Source organism: Hypanus sabinus, chromosome 2, assembly GCF_030144855.1.
Source record: "Hypanus sabinus isolate sHypSab1 chromosome 2, sHypSab1.hap1, whole genome shotgun sequence".
NCBI lineage: Eukaryota > Metazoa > Chordata > Chondrichthyes > Myliobatiformes > Dasyatidae > Hypanus > Hypanus sabinus.
The window spans coordinates 165,934,236-165,958,764 of record NC_082707.1 but is presented as its reverse complement, the minus strand read 5'-3'; the positions used below and the strand labels follow the sequence as shown (position 1 = coordinate 165,958,764).

The 24,529-nt window shown below is 39.3% G+C and overlaps 1 protein-coding gene across 3 annotated transcripts in view; it reads left to right on the top strand.

The window, feature by feature from the left end:
* Positions 1 to 24,529, top strand: part of mark3a (MAP/microtubule affinity-regulating kinase 3a) — a 164,136-nt gene that overhangs the window by 101,176 nt on the left and 38,431 nt on the right. For all 3 annotated transcript variants that reach the window (XM_059958618.1, XM_059958612.1, XM_059958623.1), the window contains exons 10-14: positions 9,955 to 10,057; positions 15,254 to 15,366; positions 21,960 to 22,116; positions 22,411 to 22,625; positions 23,397 to 23,500. In XM_059958618.1, coding sequence (XP_059814601.1) covers positions 9,955 to 10,057; positions 15,254 to 15,366; positions 21,960 to 22,116; positions 22,411 to 22,625; positions 23,397 to 23,500 — 692 coding nt within the window. The remainder of the gene's footprint in view (positions 1 to 9,954; positions 10,058 to 15,253; positions 15,367 to 21,959; positions 22,117 to 22,410; positions 22,626 to 23,396; positions 23,501 to 24,529) is intronic.

Below are 24,529 nucleotides of genomic sequence, written 5' to 3'. Positions count from 1 at the left end.
TCCTCATCTTGGTCCTAAAAGGCTTCCCCTTTATCCTTAAACTGTGACCCCTCGTTCTGGACTTCCCCAACATCAGAAACAATCTTCCTGCATCTAGCCTGTCCAATCCCTTTAGAACTTTATAAGTTTCAATAAGCTCCCCCCTTAATCTTCTAAATTCCAGTGAATATAAGCCTAGTCGATCCAGTCTGTCTTCATATGAAAATCCTGCCATCCCAGGAATCAATCTGGTGAACCTTCTCTGTACTCCTTCTATGGCAAGAATGTCTTTCCTCAGATTAGGGGACCAAAACTGCACACAATATTCTAGGTGCGGTCTCACCAAGGCCTTGTACAACTGCAGTAGAACCTCCCTCCTCCTGTACTCAAATCCTTTTGCTATGAATGCCAACATACCATTTGCCTTTTTCACCACCTGTTGTACCTGCATGCCCACCTTCAATGACTGGTGTATAATGTCACCCAGGTCTCGTTGCACCTCCCCTTTTCCTAATTGGCCACCATTCAGATAATAATCTGTTTTCCTGTTCTTGCAACCGAAGTGGATAACCTCACATTTATCCACATTAAATTGCATCTGCCATGAATTTGCCCACTCACCTAACCTATCCAAGACACCCTGCATCCTCTTAGCATCCTCCTCACAGCTAACAGCGCCACCCAGCTTTGTGTCATCTGCAAACTTGGAGATGCTGCATTTAATTCCCTTGTCTAAATCATTAATATATATTGTAAACAACTGGGGTCCCAGCACTGAGCCTTGTGGTACCCCACTAGTCACTGCCTGCCATTCTGAAAAGGTCCCGTTTACTCCCACTCTTTGCTTCCTGTCTGCCAACCAATTCTCTATCCACATCAATACCGTGTGCTTTAAGTTTGCACACTAATCTCCTGTGTGGGACCTTGTCAAAAGCCTTTTGAAAATCTAAATATACCACATCCACTGGCTCTCCCCTATCCACTCTACTAGTTGCATCTTCAAAAAATTCTATAAGATTCGTCAGACATGATTTTCCTTTCACAAATCCATGCTGACTCTGTCCGATGATTTCACCTCTTTCCAAATGTGCTGTTATCACATCTTTGATAACCGACTCTAGCATTTTCCCCATCACCGATGTCAGACTCACCTGTCTATAATTCCCTGGTTTTTCTCTCCCTCCTTTTTTAAAAAGTGGGGTTACATTAGCCACCCTCCAATCCTCAGGAACTAATTTTTCAAAACTCCTTAGATTCTGGATTATCACTAATGCATCCACTATTTCTTGGGCTACTTCCTGAAGCACTCTGGGATGCAGACCATGTGGCCCTGGGAATTTATCTGCCTTTAATCCCTTCAATTTACCTAACACCACTTCCCTACTAACATGTATTTCCCTCAGTTCCTCCATCTCACTAGACCCTCGGTCCCTTACTATTTCCGGAAGATTATTTATGTCCTCCTTAGTGAAGACAGAACCAAAGTAGTTATTCAGTTGGTCTGCCATGTCTTTGTTCCCTATGATCAATTCACCTGTTTAAGACTGTAAAGGACCTACATTTGTCTTGACCAATCTTTTTCTTTTCACGTATCTATAAAAGCTTTTACAGTCAGTTTTTATGTTCCCTGCCAGCTTTCTCTCATAATCTGTTTTCCCTTTCCTAATTAAGCCCTTTGTCCTTCTCTGCTGGTCCCTGAATTTCTCCCAGTCCTCAGGTGTGCCGCTTTTTCTTTTGCTAATTTATACGTTTCTTCTTTGGACTTGATACTATCCCTAATTTCCCTTGTCAGCCATGGGTGCACTACCCTGGTTTATTCTTTTGCCAAACTGGGATGAACAATTGTTGTAGTTCATCCATGCGATCTTTAAATGCTTGCCATTGCATATCCAACGTCAACCCTTTAAGTGTCATTTGCCAGTCTATCTTAGCTAATTCATGTCTCATACCTTCAAAGTTACCCTTCTTTAAGTTCAGAACCTTTGTTTCTGAAGTAACTATGTCACTCTCCATCTTAATGAAGAATTCCACCATATTATGGTCACTCTTACCCAAGGGGCCTCGCATGACAAGATTGCTAACTAACCCTTCCTCATTGCTCAATATCCAATCTAGAATGGCCTGCTCTCTTGTTGGTTCAGAAAACCATCCCGCATACATTCCAAGAAATCCTCTTCCTCAGCACCCTTACCAATTTGGTTCACCCAATCGATATGTAGATTGAAGTCACCCATTATAACTACTGTTCCTTTATTGCACACATTTCTAATTTCCTGTTTAATGCCATCCCCAACCTCACTACTACTGTTAGGTGGCCTGTACACAACTCCCACCAGCATTTTCTGCCCCTTAGTGTTATGCAGCTCTACCCATATTGATTCCACATCCTCCTGGCTAATGTCCTTCCTTTCTATTGCGTTAATCTCCTCTCTAACCAGCAATGCTACCCCACCTCCTTTTCTTTCCTGCCTATCCCTCCTGAATATTGAATATCCCTGGATGTTGAGCTCCCATCCTTGGTCACCCTGGAGCCATGTCTCTGTGATCCCAACTATATCATATTCATTAATGACTATCTGCACATTGTTATAAATCCACCTTGTTATGAATGCTCCTCGCATTGACACACAAAGCCTTCAGGCTTGTTTTTACAACACTCTTAGCCCTTATACAATTATGTTGAAAAGTGGCTCTTTTTGCTTTTTGCCCTGGATTTGCCTGCCTGCCACTTTTACTTTTCACCTTACTACTTTTTGCTTCTACCCTCAGTTTACACCTGTCTGTCTCTCTGCACTTGTTCCCATCCCCATGTCTTATGGTTTATGGATAAAAATAAGTTGTAAACTCAATCAGCTCCAACATAGGCACTAGCCTCCTCAGTGTTCAGGACATCCTCAAGCAGCGATGCCTAAAAAAGGTAGCATCCATCATTAAGGAACCCATTTGCTAGGACAATCCCTCCTCTCATTGCTTCCTTCAGGAAGGAAGTATAGGAGCTTGAAGGCACACACTTAACTATTCAGAGATAGTTTCTTCTCCTTGTCATTCGATTTCTGAATGTCATTGAACCCATGAACACTACCTCACTACTTTCTTTTTCACTTTTTACACTACTCTCCTATCTGTTCCTCATATCTGTTTATGCCCTGACTAATCAAAAATCTATCAATCTATGCTTTAAATATACCTAATGACTTGACCTCCACAGCTGCCTGTGGCAAAGAATTCCACAGATTCACCACTCTCTGGCTGAAGAAATTCCTTCTCACCTCCATTCTGAATGGATGTCCCTCTATTCTGAAAATCTGTCCTCTTTGGTGTTAAACTCTCCACCATCGGAAACCTCCTCTGCACATCCACCCTATTGAGGCCTTTCAACATTCGATAGGTTTCAATGGGATCCCCCTTCATTCTTCTGAATTGCAGTGGGTACAGACCCAGCACCATCAAATACTCCTTAAGCCTTATATGGATAAAGTAGTGGCTGATTGGCAGGAGGCAAAGAGAGGGAATAAAGGGAACCTTTTCTTGTTGGCTGCTGGTGACTAGTGGTGTTCCACAGGTTTTGTGTTGGGACTGATTCTTTTTATGTTGTATGTCTTTGATTTGGATGACAGAATTGATGGCTTTGTTACAAAATTTGCAAACGATATGAAGATAGGTGGGGGGGCAGGTAGTTTTGAGGAAGTAGAGAAGCTAAAGGAGGACTTAGAAGAATTAGGAGAATGGCCAAAGAATAATGGCAGATGGAATACTATGTCAGGAAGTATATGGTCATGCAGTTTGGTAGAAGAAATGAAAGGTTTCGCTATTTTCTAAATGGAGAGAAAGTACAAAAAATTCGAGGTACAGAGGGAATTGGAGGTCGTGTAGAATTCCCTTAAAATTTATTTGCAATGTTCGCTTTTAATTCTGGAGGACTAGAATATAAAACCAACGATGAAGTGTTGAGACTTCATAAAGCAGTGGTGTGGCCTCACTTGGAGTATTGTGAGCAGTTTGAGGTCCCTTATCTTAGAAAAGATGTGCTGAAACTGGAGATGATTCAAAGGAGGTACCCAAAAATGATTCCAGGATTGAATGGCTTGTCATATGAAGAGTATTTGATGGCTCTGGAAGAATGAGAGGTGACCTCATTGAAATCTATCAAAAGGTGAAAAGCTTTGATAGAGTGGTTGTGGAGAGGATGTTTCCTATGGTGGGAGAGTAAGACCAGAGGTCACAGCCTCAGAATAGAGGTGCGTCCTTTTAGAACGGATATGAGGTATTTCTTTAGCCAGTGAGTGGTGAATCTGTTGAATTCTTTGCCCCAGGCAGCTGTGGAAGCCAAGTCTTTAGGTATATTTAAGGCAGAACTTGATGGATTCTTGATTGTTCAAAGCATGAAGGGATATGGGGAGAAGGCAGAAGATGAAAGGAAAATTGGACCAGCCATTATGAAATGGCATAACAGATTTGATGGGCCAAATGGCCAAATTCTGCTCCTATATATGGAATCATTTTTGTGAACCTCTTTTGAATCCTCTCCAATGTCAGCACGTCCTTGCTTAGATAAGGAGCTCAAAACTGCTCACGATACTCCCAAGTGAGGCCTTACCAGTGCCTTTGTCCCCCAGTACTACCCCTTCAACATTATTTTTCAGTGGTCTGTTATTACTCTTGCCTTACTTTTACACTAAATATCTGAAGAAACTTTTGGTATGCTCTTTGATATTATTGGTTAGCTTACCTTTGTATTCAATCTTTTCCTTTTTATATGACCTTTTTAGTTGTCTCCTATTGGTTTTTAAAAGGTTCCCAATCCTCCAGCTTCCCACTAATTTTTGCTCTATTATATGCCCTCTCTTTGGCTTTTAAGTTGGCTTTGACTTATTTTGTCAGCTATGGTTGCGTTATCCTGCCTTTAGAATACTGCCTCATCGTTGGGATGCATATATCCTGCACTTTCGGAATTGCTCCCAGAAACTCCAGCCATTGCTACTCTGCATCATCTGTGCTAGTATTGCCTTCCAATCAATTTTGGCCAGCTCTTTTCTCATGCCTACGTAATTCCCATTACTCTACTGTAATGCTGAAATATCTGATGTTAACTTCTACTTCTCAAATTTCAGTGTGAATTCCTTCATATTATGATCACTGCCCTCTAAGGGTTCCTTTATCCTCTCTAATTAATTCCAGTTCATTGCACAATACCCAATCCAGAATAGCTGATCCCTGAGTGGGCTCAACCATGAGCTGCTCTAAAAAAAATTCTAGAAGATTTGAATATTTCTCCTCTAAATGTTGGGAGTAGCGAAATTATTGTCTTCACTTTTCACAAACTCTTTTTCATTGCATTTGATTTTTTTCTCTCTCCCCTTCTGTGTTCACATTGAATTAGTGTTTTACCTGGAGATGAGCTTCATCTCCGATTATATATCCTCATGATCAATTACTTTCCTAACTTGCACCTCCATAACATTACCTGACCCATTTCATATCAGGTACTGCTGAAATCTCAGTGAAGTAAAATTATCTAGCATGAAAATTGTTCCTTCAGCCCAACTCATCCATTCTGATCAATGTACTAAATGTACTACATGAACTAGTAAATTGCCAGCAATTTTTGTCTTTCCTTTGTTATCTCTAGACTGAACAATTCCAAAATATTCCTGATTTTACCGTCCAGAAATTTAGGTCATCTAAATATCAACTACAGCTCTCTTGGCTCCCATTGTTTTCCATTTGCCATTTCTTTCCCTGATTGTTTGCTTAAGTTAAATAAGGTTACTGTTTTCAAGATATATGCACTTGCAATTCTAGCCTCCTAATCACACTCATTTTAAATTTTCAACCATTGGCATGGCAACAAATTCCTTAATCTCTGGAATTTCCTCACTGAAGGTATCTGCTTTATTTCCATTTTTCTATGAACTTACCTCAAAGGCAGTTCCCCTGAACAAGATCCAGATTATCTTTTATGGATCAGTATTGTTTGTGTTTGGTGATGCAGGCGTGTTTGCAAAAGCTGTAGGGTGTGTTTAAACAGGTTTGACAGGGTGATGAGAACCAGAGTGATAAGTCAGAAGATGGAGTAGTTGGTGTACAAGTCATGAAGCATGGAGAGAGCCTGTGAGGAAGGATAGGCAGTGGATAGGGCATAAATGCAGTCAGCGGATGGATTAAAATTTGTCTACTTCAGTGCAAGAAGTATCAGGAATAGAGGTGATGAACGTAAAAGCATGGATCAGTACATGACCGTGAAGAGTTTTATCTGTCACAAGGGCAGGAATGGCTGCTGGATGCTTTGTGGTTTAGATGTCTCAAAAGATCCAGGGAAGGAGATAAAAGGTGGAGAGTAGCATTGCTAATCAGAGATAGTATCATAGCTGCAGAAAGAAAGGACATCATGGCAGGACTGTCTGCTGAGTCACTTTAGGCAGAAGCTGGATACAGGAAGGGAGTAGTGACTCTATTTGGAGCATTCTATAGATTTGTCCCCCAAAAGCAGCAGACACTGAAGATCAGATTGTGAGGCAGAGTCTGGAAAGGTGCCAAAATAACAGTGTTGTTGTCGTGCATTTTTTTGAACTTCCCTGATATTTACTGGCACCACTTTAGTACAAAGGTTTAGTGAGGCAGAATCTGCTAAGTGAGGATGAATCTATAAGGAGTTTGTACGTTTTCCCCATGACCGATTGGGTTTCCTCTGATGCTGAAGTTTCCTCTCACATTTCAAAGATGTATTGTTTGGGAAGTTAATTGATCACTGTAAATTGTCCCATGATTAGGCTGTTTAAATTAGGGGATTGCGGGGTGGTGCAGCTTGGAGGGCCTATTCCACACTATCTCAAGAAACAAGTCTGTGCTTAAAATACTTATATCACTTCTGTATCTAACATGATGGACCATTTTTTAAAATTGAAGATGTATACAGTCGGCCCTCCTTATCCGTGGATTCAACCAATCGCAGATCGGGAAAGCCCAGAAGTTCTCTCTCCAGCTCTCATTGTTTGAGCATGTACAGACTATTTTTTCTCCTCATTATTCCCTAAACAATACAGTATAACAACTATTTACATAACATTTACATTGGATTGGGTATTATAAGTAATCTAGGGATGATTTTAAAGTACAAGCAGTCCCCGGGTTATGAACGAGTAACATTCCTGAGTCAGTCTTTAAGTCGGATTTGAAGTCGGAACAGGTACATCCGGTATTATTTAGTGTCTGTAGTCAAACATTTGTCTTAGTATATAGTATATATTTTACCTTTCTATGCATATAAAACACTTAAGAAACGTATGTATTTCAATCATTAAACCACTGTGTTGCTTAGTAATAATTGTAGCTTTCATTGGGGCAGGGCCTTTCACATGCTCCATTAAAATTGTTCTGATCGTTGACTGACTGTAGCCTAACGCTTTTCCAATGACCGATGGCGTTTTACCTCTTTCTGATCACTTTATTACTTCCACTTTAATTTCAGTCATGATCGTCATCATTTTCATGAACATAAACACTGCAGATTCAGAGCTGCACCGTTGAGTCCTAATGTCCACTGCATTGAGACAGGTTAAATAAGGTCCGGGGTTCCGCTGGGTCCTAAAGACCACTGCACTGAAACAGGTTAAATAAAGGACTTGAGCATTCATGTTTTTTGTTATCCGCGGGGGGGGGGGGGGTCTGGAACCAATCCCCCGCAGATAAGGAGGGCCGACTGTAGTAGATTGATGCAAATGATTACCAAGCATTAATGTCATTAGCACCCAATTAATTAAAACTAACATATAGCAAGTTGATAAAATTGAAGCATTAAACATTTCTCTGATACAGAATTACAATTTTTCAGGTTAAAACACTCCACTGAATTTTGAAATTATTATTCTATTTAAAGAATTAAATAAAATCCATGTTGTGTCTTTTAATTTTACTATTTATATTTAAGGGCACTAGTTTAAAAAAAATGTCAGGACATGAAATGTAAGGAATAAGACCAAAAGTTATAATGTTTAACCTGATCATGATGAAAATCTTTTAAGAAATAATAAATTAGCTCTTTAAAGCTAGATTCTCGTAGCTGTAAGGAGTCTGTATGTTCTCCTTGTGACCGTATGGGTTTCTTCCAGGTGCTCCAGTTTTCTTCCACAGCCCAAAGATGTACCGTTTGGTAGGCTAATTGGTCACTATAATTTGTCCTGTGATTAGGCTAGGATTAATTGGGGATTATTTCACTGTATCTCAATAAGTAAATTATAGAAATAATGGACATTAAATTATCTGTAGAAACTTACCTTTCATTAAAAAAAATGGATGAATTAGAGGCATTAAGTAGAAGTAGGGGAATGGATGTAATAAGATTAATGGAAATATGGCTACAAATAGGACAGGACTGGCAATCTAAAAGTGCAATGCACTTGTTATGTAAACACAAGGGAAGGAAGAAGAGATGATGGAGTCATCATACATTAATCAGAAATCATACAAAAATGGAGGTAGAGTGAGGAAGCAGAAGCCATATGCAAAAGTTAAATCACCTTTTTAAAGTTTTCTTACTTTAATTGGTAGTAGTTAATTCAGTGTTAAGATTTGCAACCTCAAATTTCAGCATTGTATATTTAAGTTCCAAAAATTAAGTGTACACTTAAAAACAGAATTGTTACAAAATGTAGCTAGTGAATAGCCAGTATACATATTGATCTGACTTTTTAGAAATAATCACCTTGTGATATTATTAAAATAAGATATGTTTTAAATTACATTTCTATCTTTCAATCCTTTCTACCTGTCAATGACTGTCTTCATTCCAGGGTTCAAAAATCTCTTGAATTAACTCAGAAAAGAGTGAAAATTTCAAATACAATAGCTTTTTTATGTATTTATTGAACTTTCTTATAGACCCCCAAGTAATCCAAAGAAAATTGAAGAAAAATAAGTAATTGATTTACAATACTCATATTTCAGTAAAAGAGGAGGGGAAAAGAATGGGGTGGAATTTTGGTAGTGTGAACCTTTCTGACCTGATGTGTGACGAGATCAAAAGGGAAGCAACTATCCATTGGTTCAAGGAAAAGGGCATAAAGCTGGAGCAGAAAGATAATTGGAAGCATATCTTTTAGGTAACAGAATGTGGATGGAGGGAAATTGGATTAGCGTGGGGAGAGTGGTGGTGGGAGTAAAAAACTAGGAATTGGATGAAACGCAGGAGAGAAAATATTGGCTTAATAGTGGTCTTGAAAATTTAGGAACAAAGTATTCCACTAAAAATGAGAATTACAGAAGTGTTAAATAGAGATTAAGATAATCTCAAGAAGTCATATACAAAGTAAATTGCTGAAAGTAGACTTGAATAAATGCCAATGGATTTCTGGGATTCAATTATGGAAGAGTAATGTACAAAATCAAGGAAGTGAAGATATTTCACATATAACCTTGCTTTTACTGTTCTTAAACGTATTGTGCAGTTATCTCCAAGCTGTAAAAATGTAATTTTTTTAAACATCAGGGGAAGTGCAAATAACCATTTCCAGCAAGGTTACCAAAATTTCATGGATAAAGCTGTTGGGGCTTGTAGTTCTTACCTCTCTGAAAAGGAGATGAGATGTGATGGATTTGCTTAAAATTATGAAATTGTTAATTAAGGTGAACATGATGAAACAGTTTATGCATATGGGGAATAAATAACTTGGGCACTAATAGATCAAATAAAAGTTCAAGAATAGTTCCACTGTTTAAAAGAAGAGCTTATAATTACACAGTGATTGAAACAAAAATTACCATGTTAGGAGGTCCATTGCATTCAGAGGGAAGAAACAATTGGAAAAATTAACGAACAAGATGAGGGAGAACCATAGTTCAGAGTATCAGCACCAACAAATCTTGGGTCCCATATCCAATACATTAATTATTTCTCTTTCCATGGATGATGCCTAACCTGCATTTTTTAGCAATTTATCTTGCTTTATTAATGTTTAATATGCATTCTTTTAATTTCAGCAAATCATGAAAGACCGATGGATTAATGCTGGTCATGATGACGATGATGAACTTCGACCTTATGTGGAGCCAGAATTGGATATTGCAGATCCAAAGAGAATAGGTAAATGTAAACCAGCTGTTGTGGACTGTTTCTGATTGATTCGTCATGATACTGAATATTCTACATTGTTGTTTGAAATTTGATTGAATTATTTTGGAAATTTATGTGAAGAACAGGAGGATGACTAGAGTGAGGGCAGGACCATTCAGGGAAAAAATAGGGAATCGTGTGGAGGTAGAGGAGGTCAGGGAGATCCTTAATACTTTTCTTCAGTATTCTCAGTGTTCATCAAGTCAAAGGCTTTTGATGAATGTGAGTAGAAAAGACTAATGTACTGGAGCATGTCAAGGTTAAGAAAGAGGCACTGTTGGAGCTTCTGAAAAATATTAGGAAAGGTTAAGTCCCTGAGACCAGGCAGGATATACCCCAGGTAGCTATGGGAAGCAATGGATTGAGTCTGTTGGGCAATTGATGATGATCTTTGTGCCCTCCCTGGCCACAGGAGTATTGCTGGGCATTGCAGGATGGCAAATATTGTTACATTGTTTAAGAAAGTTAATAGGGATAATCCTAGGAATTATTGACCAGTAAGTCTTGCATCAGTGGTGGGTAAACAATTGGAGAGGATTCTTTCAGTCAGGGCTTGTGAGCATTTGGAGAAATACAGTCTAGTTAGGGATAGTCAGCATGGCTTTGTGAGAAGCTGGTTGTATCGCACAAGCTTGATTGACGTTTTTTGAAGAGCTGACAAAACAAATTGAAGGTAGGTCAATGGATGTGGTGCATGTGGATTTTAGTAAAGTATTCAACTAGGTTTCCCATGGTATGTTCATCCCATGGGATTCATGGAAACTTGGCTATGTGGATTTTGAATTGGCTTTTTTACTGAAGGCAGGACTAGGTAGTAGATGGAGCATATTCTGCCTAGTCAGTGACTAGTGGTGTTCCACAGGATCTGTCCTGTGACACCCTGCTCTCTATTATGCTTCTAAATGATTTGGGTGAGAAAGTGGAAAGGTTGCTTAGGAAGTCTTTAGATGATAAGGTTGGTGGTGTTGTGGATAGTATAAGTTGTTGTAGGTTATGATGGGACATAAGCAGGATACAGAGCTAGGCTGAGAAGTGGCAGATGGAGTTCAATCCAGAAGAGTGAAGTGATACAGTTTGGAAGATCAAACTCGGAAGGCAGAGTACAACGTCAATATAGGATTCTTGGCAGTGTGGAGAAACAGAAATCTTAAGGTCCAAGTCCTTAGATCCTTCTAAGTTGATAGGGTTGTTAAGGTGCATTGGCTTTCATTAGTCAGGAGACTGAGTTCATGTACTGCAATGTATTGCATCTCCCTAAAACTCTGGTTAGACCACGTTTGGATTCTTATATTTAAGTTTGGGGTGCTTCATTATAAGAAGCATGGGGAAACTTTAGAGAGGGTGCATACGACATCAACCAGGACGTTGACTGGATTAGAGAGCATGTTTTATGAGGAAAGATTGAGCGAGCTAGGGCATTTTCTCTTTGAATCAAAGGTGTATTAAAGGTTGTAAAGCTCCATAGCTGTGGCCTGCAGACATCTGGACTGGCTGCAGTGCCGAACCTGGCTCTGTGGCTGTGGACTCACTTTTGGGGACTATGCAATTGTTGTGCTGTTGTTAATTAAAAAAAATTATTTGCATGATTTTTTTTTTGCACATTGTGTGTCTGACGATCTTTGTTGTGTGGGGTTTTTTTTAGTAGATTCTATTATGCTGCTTTGTTTTGTGGCTGCCTGTAGGAAGGTGAACCTCAAGGTTGTATATGGTGTACATACTTTGATAATAAATGTATTTTGAACTTAGAGGCATAGAGTGGATAGCCAGGACCAGTGAGTGGAGGAAAGTTTAGGGCAGATGTCAGAGTGGTAGGAAGCTGGATACACTGCTGGAGGTGGTGGAAGAAGTTGATACAATAGGGACATTTAAAAGACTCTTGGATTGTCACATGGATATAGGAAAACTGGATTATAGGATTTGTAGGATGGAAGGGATTGAATGTGGAGTACACTGTATGTATATACACTCAGTAGGCACTTTATTAGGCACACTTGTACACGGCACTAATGTAAACATTTAATCAGCCAATCTTATGGCAGCAACTCAATGCATACAAGTATGCAGACATGGTCAAGAGCTTTATTTGTTGTTCAGATCTAACATCAGAATGGGGAAAAAAATCAGTTCTAAATAACTTTGACTGTGGAATGATTATTGGAGCCAGACGGGGTGGTTTGAGTATCTCAAAAATTGCTGGTCTCCTAGGGTTTTCGTGCACAACAGTCTCTAGAGTTTACAAAGAATGATGCGAGAAACAAAAAAAAATCCGGTGAGCGGCAGTTCAGGATCAGGTTTAATATCATCAGTGTACGTCGAGAAATTTGTTAACCTAGCAGTACAATGCATTATATTATAAATATAGAAAATAAATTGAATTACAGTAAGTATATGTTTATTTAAATAGTCAAATTAAATAGTGCAAAAGCAGAAAAAAAGGTGCGGTTAAGTTCACGGGTTCAATGTCCATTTAGAAATCATATGGCAGAGGGGAAGAGGCTGTTCTTGAATCACGAGTGTGTGCCTTCAGGCTTCTGTACCTCCTCCTTGATGGTAACAATGAGAAGAGGGCATGTTCTGGGTGATGGGGGTCCTTAATAATAGGCCTGGTCTTTCTGAGGCACCACTTCTTGGAAGATGCCCTGGACACTATGGAGGCGAGTACCCATGATGGAGCTGACTAATTTTACAACTTTCTGTAGCTTCTTTTCATCCTGTGCGGTATCACCCCCCTCCCACACCACCTTACCAGACAGCGATGCAAGCTGACAGTGCTGTCTGTGGTACATCTGTAGAAGTTTACGAGTGTTTTACTTGACAAACCAAATCTTTTCAAACATTTAATGAGATATAGCTGTTGTCTTGCTTTCTTTATAGCTGCATCGATATGTTGGGACCAGTTTAGATCCTCCGAGATCTTGACACCCAAGAACTTGAAATTGCTCTCTCTCCACTTCTGATCCCTCTATGAGAATTGGTTCATGTTCCCTTGTCTTGCCCTTTCTGAAGTCCACAATCAGCTCTTTGGTCTTACAGGCGTTGAGTGCAGGATTGTTGCTGCAACAGTAATGAACTAGCTGGTATACCTTGCTTCTGTATGTCCTCTCGACACCATCTGAGATTCTGCCAACAATGATGGTATCATCAGCTAAATTATAGCTAGCATTTGAGTTAGCCACACAGTCATGGATTTAGAAAGAGTAAAGCACTGGGCTAAGCACACATCCCCGAGGAATGCTAGTGTTGATAGCCAGTGAAGAGGAGATTTTATTTTCAATCCACACAGATTGTGGTCTTCCAGTTAGGAAGTCATGGATCCAATTGCACAGGGAGGTACTGAGGCCCAGGTTCTGTAGCTTTTGGATTAGGACTGTAGGAATGGAGCTAAATGCTGAGGTGTTTGTATCGTCCAGGTGATCTAAGGTCGCATGAAGAGCCATTGAGATTGCATCTGCTGTAGATGTTTTGTTAGTGAGAGGCAAATTGCAGTGGGTCCAGGTCCTTGCTGAGGCGGGAGTTGATTCTAGCCGTGACCAACCCCTCTAAGCATTTCATCATCAAAGGTGTGAGTGCTACTGGACGATGATCATTAAGGCAGCTCACAATACTGTTCTTGGGCACTGGTATAATTGTTGCCCTTCTGTGGGTAGAAAAGACCTAGTTAATGAGGGAGGTCAATGGCTAGACTGGTTTAAACTGACAGGAAGATGACTGTAACTCAAATAACCATGCTTTACAACAGTGGTTTGCTGAAGAGCATCTCTGAATGCACAACACGTTGAATGTTGAAATGGATTACTACAGCAGAAGACCACACTGGGTTCCACTCCTGCAACTTATAAAATAGCCACTAAGTGGAGGTCAGCACAATATTAAGGGCCAAAGGGCTTAATGTCCTGTACAATTCTATGTTCTAATTTATTAGGCAAAGTGATTTATATAATGTCCTTTGTGTTCCTGTTTAAAACTAATGTCACAAAGTATGAGGTGATAATTTTCAAACTAGACATTGGATTTCAAAATTGCAAACTAATTTATCTACTTTTACCTTCACTGGAAAAAAAACTGTGGTGGTACCATGATAGCTTCTAAATGATTTCTCACATTTTATAAATTAAGTATGCTATACTTTAAACTAGAATGTTGATATCTACAGTAAGATATAGAAGTTTTCCATTTCTAGAATGAATGAATAGTGGGTGCAATAATGTAATGGTCAAGTTACTAGACTAGTCGCCAGAGTTCTGGACCATTGATCCCAAACTTCAAGTTACATATGAAATAAATCTGGAGTTTATTAACAAATGTTAACCTCAGTAATGGAATCTATGAAACCACTGATTTGTCATAAAAATTCATGTTGGTTGCTGAACTCCTTAGAGTATCTTATTAATACTTTAATGTAATGATTTAATAATCCAGCTATTAAATCATAATAACTTGTCTCCTTTCAGGATAATAAATCTATTGGCCTTACTTGTTCTATCGTAAATCCAAGTCTAGTTGACTGTTAATTGCCTTTTTTTTATTTCATGAGACAATAAAGGATAGGCAGTGACTTCCAATGTTGTTAACAATATTCACTTTCCACAAATAATAAAAATATTACAGTATTCTAATATACCATTCTTCTAGAAATGTAATTTTAATGCTCTCTACATAAACCAACTAGTCCAGTTATCATATTTCCTAATTTCCTAACAACATAGGTGGCCACTTATCCCTTTCAAGTCTTTGCCAGCTCTCAGATCAACCATATCAATCCATTTCCTTGTATAATTCCCTGTGACCCGTTCTCCTACACATGATACTTAATTACTTCCATCCTAAATTTCCTGTCAGCCACCTACATTAGGGGTGATTTACAGGAGCAAATAACCTAACAATCACACATCTTTGTGATATGAAAACAGCACTGGAAGTCAGTATTAAATATGTTTCACTGGAGCAGTGAATTGGCTGCACTGTTAACGCCAGTGAACTGCCTCTCAATCACTATGTTAATAGTTTGGGCGAACAGTTCTAATGTTTTCAATTTGAGCTTGCCTCAAGACCCGAAAGTAGAATGCACAGAACCAAAATATCACTGTCAACTTGCAGTATTGTTAGATTTAGGTGAGTACTTTTGAGTGCAATCTGCTTGAATGTCATCTTATCTCAATTTTACAGAGATAATGGTTGGAATGGGTTATACTCGTGAGGAAATCCAGGACTCCCTGGCAAAAATGAAATATGATGAGATAACGGCAACATATTTGCTGCTGGGGCGAAAGTCTAATGAGGTAAGCATTAAGAAAGGAAACGAGCTGCATTTATACAGTTTCTTTTACAACTTTGAAATTTATCAAATAATTTTATTGTTACTACTGTATTTACAAAGTACAGGTATTATTGGAGGATCAGGAAAAGCAGCAGCAATTATGCATAGAGCATTGTCCCAGCAAAAGTAATAAAATAAACTGTCAGATATTTTAAATATTTGTTGAAGTCAAACAATGGCTGGGGCACTGGAAGAACACTTCAGCTCTTGATCAGGAACTTCCCTGGGAACATTTGGGTTTTTGAAGTGAGTCTCAGTGCACTATCTTCTGATTTGGGGAAGTCCAGCACCATTGATCATATGCAAATTAATGCTACTTGCCCTGACTTCTTTAATTTTAAAAGTTAGTTTCTTCTCCTATATTCTGCACTCTCTAGAATAAGTATCTAAAAAAAACTGTTTATTTGACAGCAGGATAACTCTAGTTAAATTCCATACTTTCACCACACCCCCCAAAATACCCCTGCCTACTATTGCTTGGAAATGTAACAGTTGTCATAAGTAAGATAATAGTTCAAGGAATTGGATCTTTATCTTTTGGTTGATGGTAAGAGACCCATTGCTGCATTTACTTGCAGAAACACTTATTTTCTTGCAGACCGTGTTATTTTTCAGAAAAGTAGTTCATATTTCAAAAATTACATTTTTGTTTACTGTCAGTAAAAGTTTCAGGACCAAGGTCTTTAGAAACAGCCTTGAAATGATTTGCTCTGCTAAGGTTGCAATCCTATTTCTCTTTCAAATCTGTTTAACAAAATGAGATTATTTTGTTGCACATCTAATATTCTAGCTTCACTTTCTCCATTTGCAAAACTATCATTACCCCTAAAACCACTGCAGTTGTATCCTAACAAGGCCTAATGCCCATGTCTCTGTTCATACTTCAGCCATCTGGTGATCATTTTTATGTGTGACATCTGTAGCATTTGTCCACCTTGTCTTGGCAATATGGCTTGTTACCTGGTCCAGGCAAATTATTTGTCTGGAGGCTTTTCAGTTCACCTAGGACACCTGAATACCACAGTAGTAGATTGATTTGATTTAAAGTGATTTTTAAAGATCAGTCCAAGTAACTAGTTTAATTTCACATATAGATTTTGAAGAAAGAATGAAGCAGCAAGAAGTCCTGGTACAAATTGACACCAATGACATGGGTAGGAAAAGCAAGGAGGTCCTGAAGAGAGAATTTAGGGAGCTAGATATAAAGCTGAAAAGCAGGACTCCCAGGGTAGCAATCTCTGGATTGCTGCCTGTGCCATGCTCCAGTGAAGGTAAGAATAGGATGATGTAGCTGATCAGTACTGGGTTGAGAAACTGGTACAGCAAGCAGTGTTTCAGATTATTGGATCTCTTCTGGGGAAGGTGTGACCCGCACAAAAGGGACAGGTTACACCAGAACCCAAGGAGACCAATATCCTTTCAGGCAGGCTTGCTAGAACTGCTGGGGAGGTTTTAAACTAATTTGGCAGGGAAATGGGAACTGGAGTGATTGTTTATAAGCAGAGGTAGTGTATAGTGGGACTGTCAGGGAGGACAGGCATGTGAAGGGCGGAATTGCAGTCAGCGGGATGAGTTGCAGTGTAAAAGAGGGACAAACTCGAAATGGGTGATTAATAAAGATTGAAAGTGTTATATTTGAATGAGCACAGTACATGGAATAAAGTAGATGATCTTGTGCAGTTAGAGATCGGCAGATGTGACATTGTGTATATCACTGAATTGTGGCAAAAAGGTTATAGCTTAACATGCAAGGAGCAGAATCCACTTTAATATTATCAGCATATGTCGTGAAATTTGTCAGCTTTCCACCAGCAGTACAGTGCAGTAAATATGGAAAAAATAAATTACAGTGTGTGTACTTAAATAGTTAAATAAATAAAGTAAGTAATGCACAAACAGAAATTTAAAAAAAAGTAGTGGTAGTGTTTATGGGTTCAATGTCCATTTAGAAATTGGTAGCAGAGGGGGAGTAAAATGTTCTTGAATCGCTGAGTGTGTGCCTTCAGGCTGCTGTACCTCTTTCCTAATGGGAACAATGAAAAGAGGGCATGTCCAGTGGTGAGGGTCCTTAATGAAGGGCACCATCTTCCTGATGCTCCACTCCTTGAAGCTGTCTGGATACACTGGAGGCTGGTTCCATGATGGAGCTGTTAATTTTACAAATTTCTGCATCATCGATCCTGTACGGTAGCAACCCCCCACCCCTGTATACCAGTCAGAGTGCCTTCCACGTTTTCTCTGTAGAAGTTTTCGAGTGATTTCGGTGATGACCCAAATCTCCTCAAACTTCTAATGAAATATAGCCACTGTGTTGCTTTCTTTATAGTTGCATTAATATGTTGCTACCAGGTTAGTTCCTCTGAGATATTGACACCCAGGAACCTGAAATTGCTCACTCTGTCCACTTCTGATCCCTCTATGAAGATTCATTTGCGTTCCCTTGTTTTACCCTTTCTAAAGTCCACAATCAGCTCTTTGATCTTACTAACACTGAGTGCAAGGTTGTTGCTATGACACCACTCAACTAGCTGGTGTTTCTCGCTCCTGTGCGCCCTCACGTCACCATCTGAGATTCTGCCAACAATGGTTGTATCATCAGAAAATTTATGTATGGCTTTTAAGCTATGTCCAGCCACATAGTCATGGGTGCAGAGAGAGTAGAACAGTGCGATAAAACCACATTCCTGCTGTGTGCCACTGTTGATTGTCAGCAAGTTGGAGACTGTCAGCAAGTTATTTCCGATCCACACAGATCGTGGCCTTCCAGTTAGGAAGTCGTGAATCCAATTGCATAGGGAGTTACAGAGGCCTAGATTCTGCAGCTTTTCGATCAGAACTGTAGGAATGATGGCGTTAAATGCTGAGTTATAGTCAGTTAACAATATCCTGACATGGGTATTTGTATTGTCCAGGTGATCCAAGGCCACGTGGAGCTACTGAGATTGCGTCTGCCATTGACCTATTGTGGTGATAGGGAAGTTGCAGTGAGTCCTGGCCCTTATTGAGCTGGGAATTGCTTCTAGCCATGCCCAACTTCTCAAAGCATTTCATTACTGTAGATGTGAGTGCTACTGGATGATAGTCTTGGGCAGTGGTATAATTGTTGCTTACACATTGTATCGAAAGGACAAGCAGAGACGGTGGCTTTGTTGGTCAAAAATTAAATCAAATCCTTAGAAAGAGGGGACATAGTATTGGAAAATATAGCATCCTCATGGGTAGTGTAAGCGTAAAAAGACCCTAATGGAAGTTATATATAGCCTCTGAACAGTAGCCAGGTTGTGAACTGCTAGTTGATTGGAGGGGGTCACTAGCAGGGATGATGGCCGAGCAGCAACAGATGGAGTTTATGGGAGCAAATATTATTGTTATTGAGATACAGCGTGGAATAGGCCCTTCCAGCCCTTTGATTCATGCTGCCCAGCATCCTCTGATTTAACCATATCATAATCACGGGACAATTTATGATGACCATTTAACCGACTGACCAGCACATCTTGTGACTGTAGGAGGAAGCCAGACCACTCAGAGGAAGCCCACACAGTCACGTGGAGAACGTACAAACTCCTTACAGGCAGCAGTGGGAATTGAACCCAGGTCACCTGTACTGTAAAGCATTGTGCAAACCGCTACGCTACTGTGCCGGCCCAATTCAGAAAGTGCAGGATAAATCCATCCCAAAGAATAAGAAATATTCAAAAGGCAGGATGACTCAGCCGCTGCTAACAAACGAAGTCAAAGCCAACATAAAGCAAAAGAGAGAGGATACGATAGATCAAAAATTAGTGGGAAGTTAGAGGATTGAGAAACTCAAAAACCAACAAAAGGGACTAAAATAGCCATTGGGGGCCAAAACATGAAGGTATTCTAGCCAATAATATCCGAGGATACCAAGTATTTTTTCAGATACATAAAGAGTAAAAGAGAAGTGAGAGTGGATATCAGAATGCTGGAAAATGATGCTGGAGAGATAGTAGCCATGCACAAGGACATGGTGGATGAACTAAAGTATTTTGCATCAGTCGCCACTGTGGAAGACGCAGCAGTATGCTGGAAGTTTGGAAGTGTCGGGCGACAGAAGTGAGAGCAATTGCTATTTATTGGGAGAAGATGCTTGGGAAGCTGAAAGGTCTGAAGGTAGAAAAGTCACCTGGACCAGTTGGACTACAACCCAAGCTTCTGAAAAAGATAGCTGAAGAGATTGTGGAGGCATTAGTATTGATCTTTCAAGAGGCCAGGTCATTGGGTGGTTTAAGACAGAGGTTGATCGGTTCCTAATTAGTCACGGCCTGAAAGGTTATGGGGAAAAGCAGGAGAATAGGGTTGAGAGAGAAATGGATCATCCATGATAAAATGGCATAGCAGACTTGATAGGCTGAATGGCCTATTTCTGCTCCTTATGGTCACATGATGTTTTGGTCTTTCCTAACTATTGTATATTTTGAGAGTTAAACTGTACCACTTTTGCATGTTTTTCCATAAACTGACCATTCCAGTTTAAAAGAATTGTATGGTAACATCTGTAGTGCATCAAATAATCCCCAAAAGGCAGTTGTTTTGGCATGTTTATTGTCTAGTTTTCTGTAGCTGCATTTATATAAACTGCTGTTTCTAATCAAAATGAGTTGCAATGATTCTGGTTGTTATTGTCAACAGCAGTCATCAGGCATTACAGTTTATTCTGATTTTTGTAATACCTTGAGCACAGACAGCCAGGTGAGGATTCTGTCCACCAAATTTCAACTGTAGCTATTGTTGAAATTAAAGAAGCTCCTTAATTATTTCTAACTAGAAACTAGAACTGGGGCCATAGGTTAAGTGTGAATGAACTGCGAAGCTGAAGGGGAGCATCGTCAGTTGGAGAGTGATGTGAGTGTAAAAGCATGCTGCCAGCAGAAGTGGTGGATTCAGGTTTGAGTTCAATATTTAAGAGGAATTTGGATAAGTTCATGGATAAAAGAGTTAAGGAGGGCTATGGTGCTGGTGCAGTTCAATGAGACTAGGCAGTACAATATTTCAGTACTGAGTAGATGAACTGAAGTGCCTAATCCTGTACTGTGGTGCTTAATGTTTGTGGTCTTCTGCTGCCGTAGCACATCCGCTTTAAGGTTCAATGTGTTGTGTGTTCAGAAATGCATATCTGTACACCACTGTTGTAACACGTTGTTATCGAGTTCCCATCAGCTTGAACCAGTCTGGCCATTCTCCTCTGACCTCTCACGTTAACAAGGTGTTTTCACCCACAGTACTGCCATTCACTGGTGGTTTTGTTAATGGCATCATTCTCTGTAAATAGAGATTGTTGTGTGTGAAAATTCCAGGCGATCAGCAGTTTCTGAGACATTCAAACCATCCTGTCTGGCTCCAATTCTATGGTTAAAGTCACTCAGATCACATTTCAAAGGTACATTTAATGTCAGAAAAATGTATACAATATACATCCTGAAATGCTTTTTCTTCACAACCATCCACGAAAACAGAAGAGTGCCCCAAAGAATGAACGACAGTTAAATGTTAGAACCCCAGCTCCCCCCTTCTGCACGTAAGCGACAGCAAGCAACAATCCCCCCTCCCCACACCAGTTTAAAAAAAAGCACATTGATACCTGCCACCGAGCACTCAAGCATGAGCGAGCAACAGTAAAGACACAGACTTAGTTTTACTCAGTATTCGACATACCACAGGCGTTCTCTCTCCCTAATAAGGGAGAAAGAGTGTCTCTGTTTTCACAGTGAGTGGGGAGACTAACAAACAACTTGCTGGTTTACGATGTTGAAAGTCCGCTACATCGCCTTTTCTCGAGCTCTGGGCACGCAGATATTCCAATTCCCATGATGACACACAAGTCTCTTGCTGTGACAACGACCCTCGATCTGCTTGTCTCCAGAGCCCTGAGATCTTAGGCTTCCAAAGCTGAGCCCTTGGCATGCTGGACAACGGCCAGTTATGAAACCCCGAGAGCGGGTCCCATTCCCACAAAGAACCATAGTCAGCATGTAACTCCAGGTCAGGGTCTTCAAAAGAACCCTGAAAGGGTTCCCCATACTTCCCCATTCTGATGATTGGTCTGAGTGATAACTGAACTTCTTGATCACATCTGCATGCTTTTATTTATTGAGTTGCTGCCACATGATTGGCTGATTAGATATTTGTATACCTGGTGTACTTAATAAAGTGGCAACTGAGTGTAATTGTCGATGATTTGTCCAGTGAGTGAACTCAGCTTGATGAGAAGTTTAAGCCTTTAATACTAAAGTTTCTAATGGGTTTGTTTTGAGTTTAATTTAAAAATTGACAGTTTTTGAAAGCCCTCATTAAATACACAAATAAAAGTATTTTCTTTAAATATAAAAATAAGCATTCAGACGTAAGAAAAACTAACAAATTGAAGTTTATTATATCCTTATTACATCTGTAAAATATATAGAATTGATTGTGAGGATAGTAGATAAAATGACAGGATGTTAATGAAGAAAATAATTTATTTAAAAAAATTATTAATGTTTTAATTGTAGTTGATTGCTTGTCACCTAAACTACTTCATTGTCCTCTTAGTTGGAAGTCAGTGATTCAAGCTCCAGCAGCAATCTTTCATTAGCAAAGATCAGGCCAAGCAGTGACCTCAACAATAGCACTGGACAATCCCCCTCCCATCATAAGGTCCAAAGAAGTATTTCTGCCAATCAGAAACAAAGACGGTACAGTGATCATGGTGAGTGTTCAGAAGCATCCCTAAATGTTGGAAAAAATTATCTTCTTTCATTTTCTGAAATACCAGCTCCAACCTGTTTCCGACTGTAGCAGCAGAATGTATATTGCCTTCCTGAGCCTAAAATTCCATTGTCATAGTAAATGTGCTGCACGTACTTGGTGCTTGAAATGTTTCTAAAGTCTGTTTTAATATACTTTTAAGTGACAGGCTTGATGGATTTATGGATTTAAAAATGAAATGACAATTACAGGTTTTGAAAAACTTAACCAGAAAATCTCTTTATTTTATTTGAAGCTGGACCCTCTATTCCACCAGTGGTATCCTATGCAAAAAGAAGTCAGACCAGCACAACAGACAGTGATTTGAAAGAAGAAGTTCAGTCAAGGAAGTCAAGTACCACTGCTGTTGGAGGAAGAGGAATTATTCCGTCTAGCCCTAAATTGGGAAATGCTAACAATCCTAATAAAGCAGAGATTCCTGATCGTAAAAAGAATTCTGCTGTTACTAGTGTAAGCATAACAGATGCTAACTCTAAATATAACATGAACTTTTTGCGAGATTTATATTATTTTATGAAATTGATGGAATGTTTATTTAGTTTAAAGAACTCAAAGCCCAGACATGTTACAAATAAATGTTTGAAATGTGATCATTAAGATCATCGTTTGGGTGATTTTGGATGACAAATAATTGTTGACTTTCCATCTGTTTTTCCACATTGTACCTTCATATATTTATATATTTGAGAGGGCACACTGATCTTTGGTTTAATGACTTGTGCAAAGATAGGATGTCTAAGTTACAGCACCCTCTCAGTACTACATTGGAGTTCCTGCAAAAATGTTACTGAAGAGTGGTTTGAGCCTACAATCCTTTGACTCTCAGTCCACTGAGGCAAAGCCAGATTATTCTTGAATGTTACCTGATTACAAGAGAAAATATTTTTGATAAGTTGTTGCTCAACAATGGAGTAATAGCACCCATTGCAGAGGGCTATATTCCAAAAATCAAGCTTAACTAATTACTACCCAAATGTTTTTCTGAAGCAGGCTTGCAGGTTTTGGCCTGGGATGCAGAATGAAGTTCTGCAGAGAACGTTTTGGTTCCTGCATATGGTCCTTCATGTGCATTTTGCTTGCGTGTTTAGTATTGTTCTTCTAGAGATCAACATTTCACGCTGTACACATCCTACCTGAAGCTACAAGAAGCTATTATGGAACAAACATAGAAACAACTCTAATGCAGATGGGAAGGAATCATGCCTGTTTTTCTGTTACCAGAATAATACAGTGTCTGGAGGAATGACCCGACGGAATACATATGTCTGCAGCGAAAGAACCAACATAGATAGGCATTCTGTATTACAGAATGGTAAAGAGAACAGGTGAGTGAGTAGAGTCAAATTTGATTTATCATGATGCAGAATTCACTTTAGCTTAGAACACTTTATTACACTAATATTCCAAAGGATTCTATTAGGATGATGGAAGATAAAATATTGTACATGCCATACAGTATATCAGTTATTGCTCTGTATACTTGCAGTATATGTTTCTGTATGCTTAAATAGCTTTTGATGCTAAAAGATAGACTACTGTTTTTCTTTTCTACTACTTTGCAGTTTTAAAATTACTTTTCTACTTCTGCCCTCACATATATTTGAAATAGTAAAATCTCAGCTAACTTCTTTAAACAGCATGGTGTTTGCTTTCTTTTAATTTGCACTTGTTCAGCATTGTGCTCCATGTTGTACTTCTGTCTGCTTCTGCCTCTTATCTCAACCACACTTCATCACAGCCTGACAGAAATGTCTGCTTGTGCGACTAGTTCTGCGTCTGCGTATGTATCTGCTCCTGCATCTACATCCGCTTCTGCTACATCTTCCACTACTACTCGATTACGGCATCAGAAGTCAATGTCCATATCAGGCTCAGGGTATGCTACCAAGATGATGCCTGCAATAGACAATGAAGCTGATAACTTCAACCCTAAGTAAGCAAAGGAGGCTAATTCATTAAGTTTACTTGCTGACGTTTTTTTTTACCTTATTCTAATTTTGTTTAATTTTCTAATTTTGGAATATTGTAAATGAATGCATAGATTTAGCTTCAGCCTAGTACTGGTGCTACTGTTCTAAAGAATCTGTAAAAGTCTTTTGATTGCAATCTTGCAGTTGGCATATAGTTGTTCTATGTTGAATATATGATCTTTTAGCATTACATCCAAGAGCAAGATAAATTAACAAAGTTCTTATTATTTATTTTGTTAGTAGTTGTAAATGCCTTATGCATAGCATTGAAGAAGCATAGTGGTGTTCCTAGTCCTTAGACTGAGGGAACAGCTGTTTATCTTCAGTTGTGTTTAGGTCACGTACAATGATCAGTATTTTTCTCTAGCTTCATTTCAAATATAA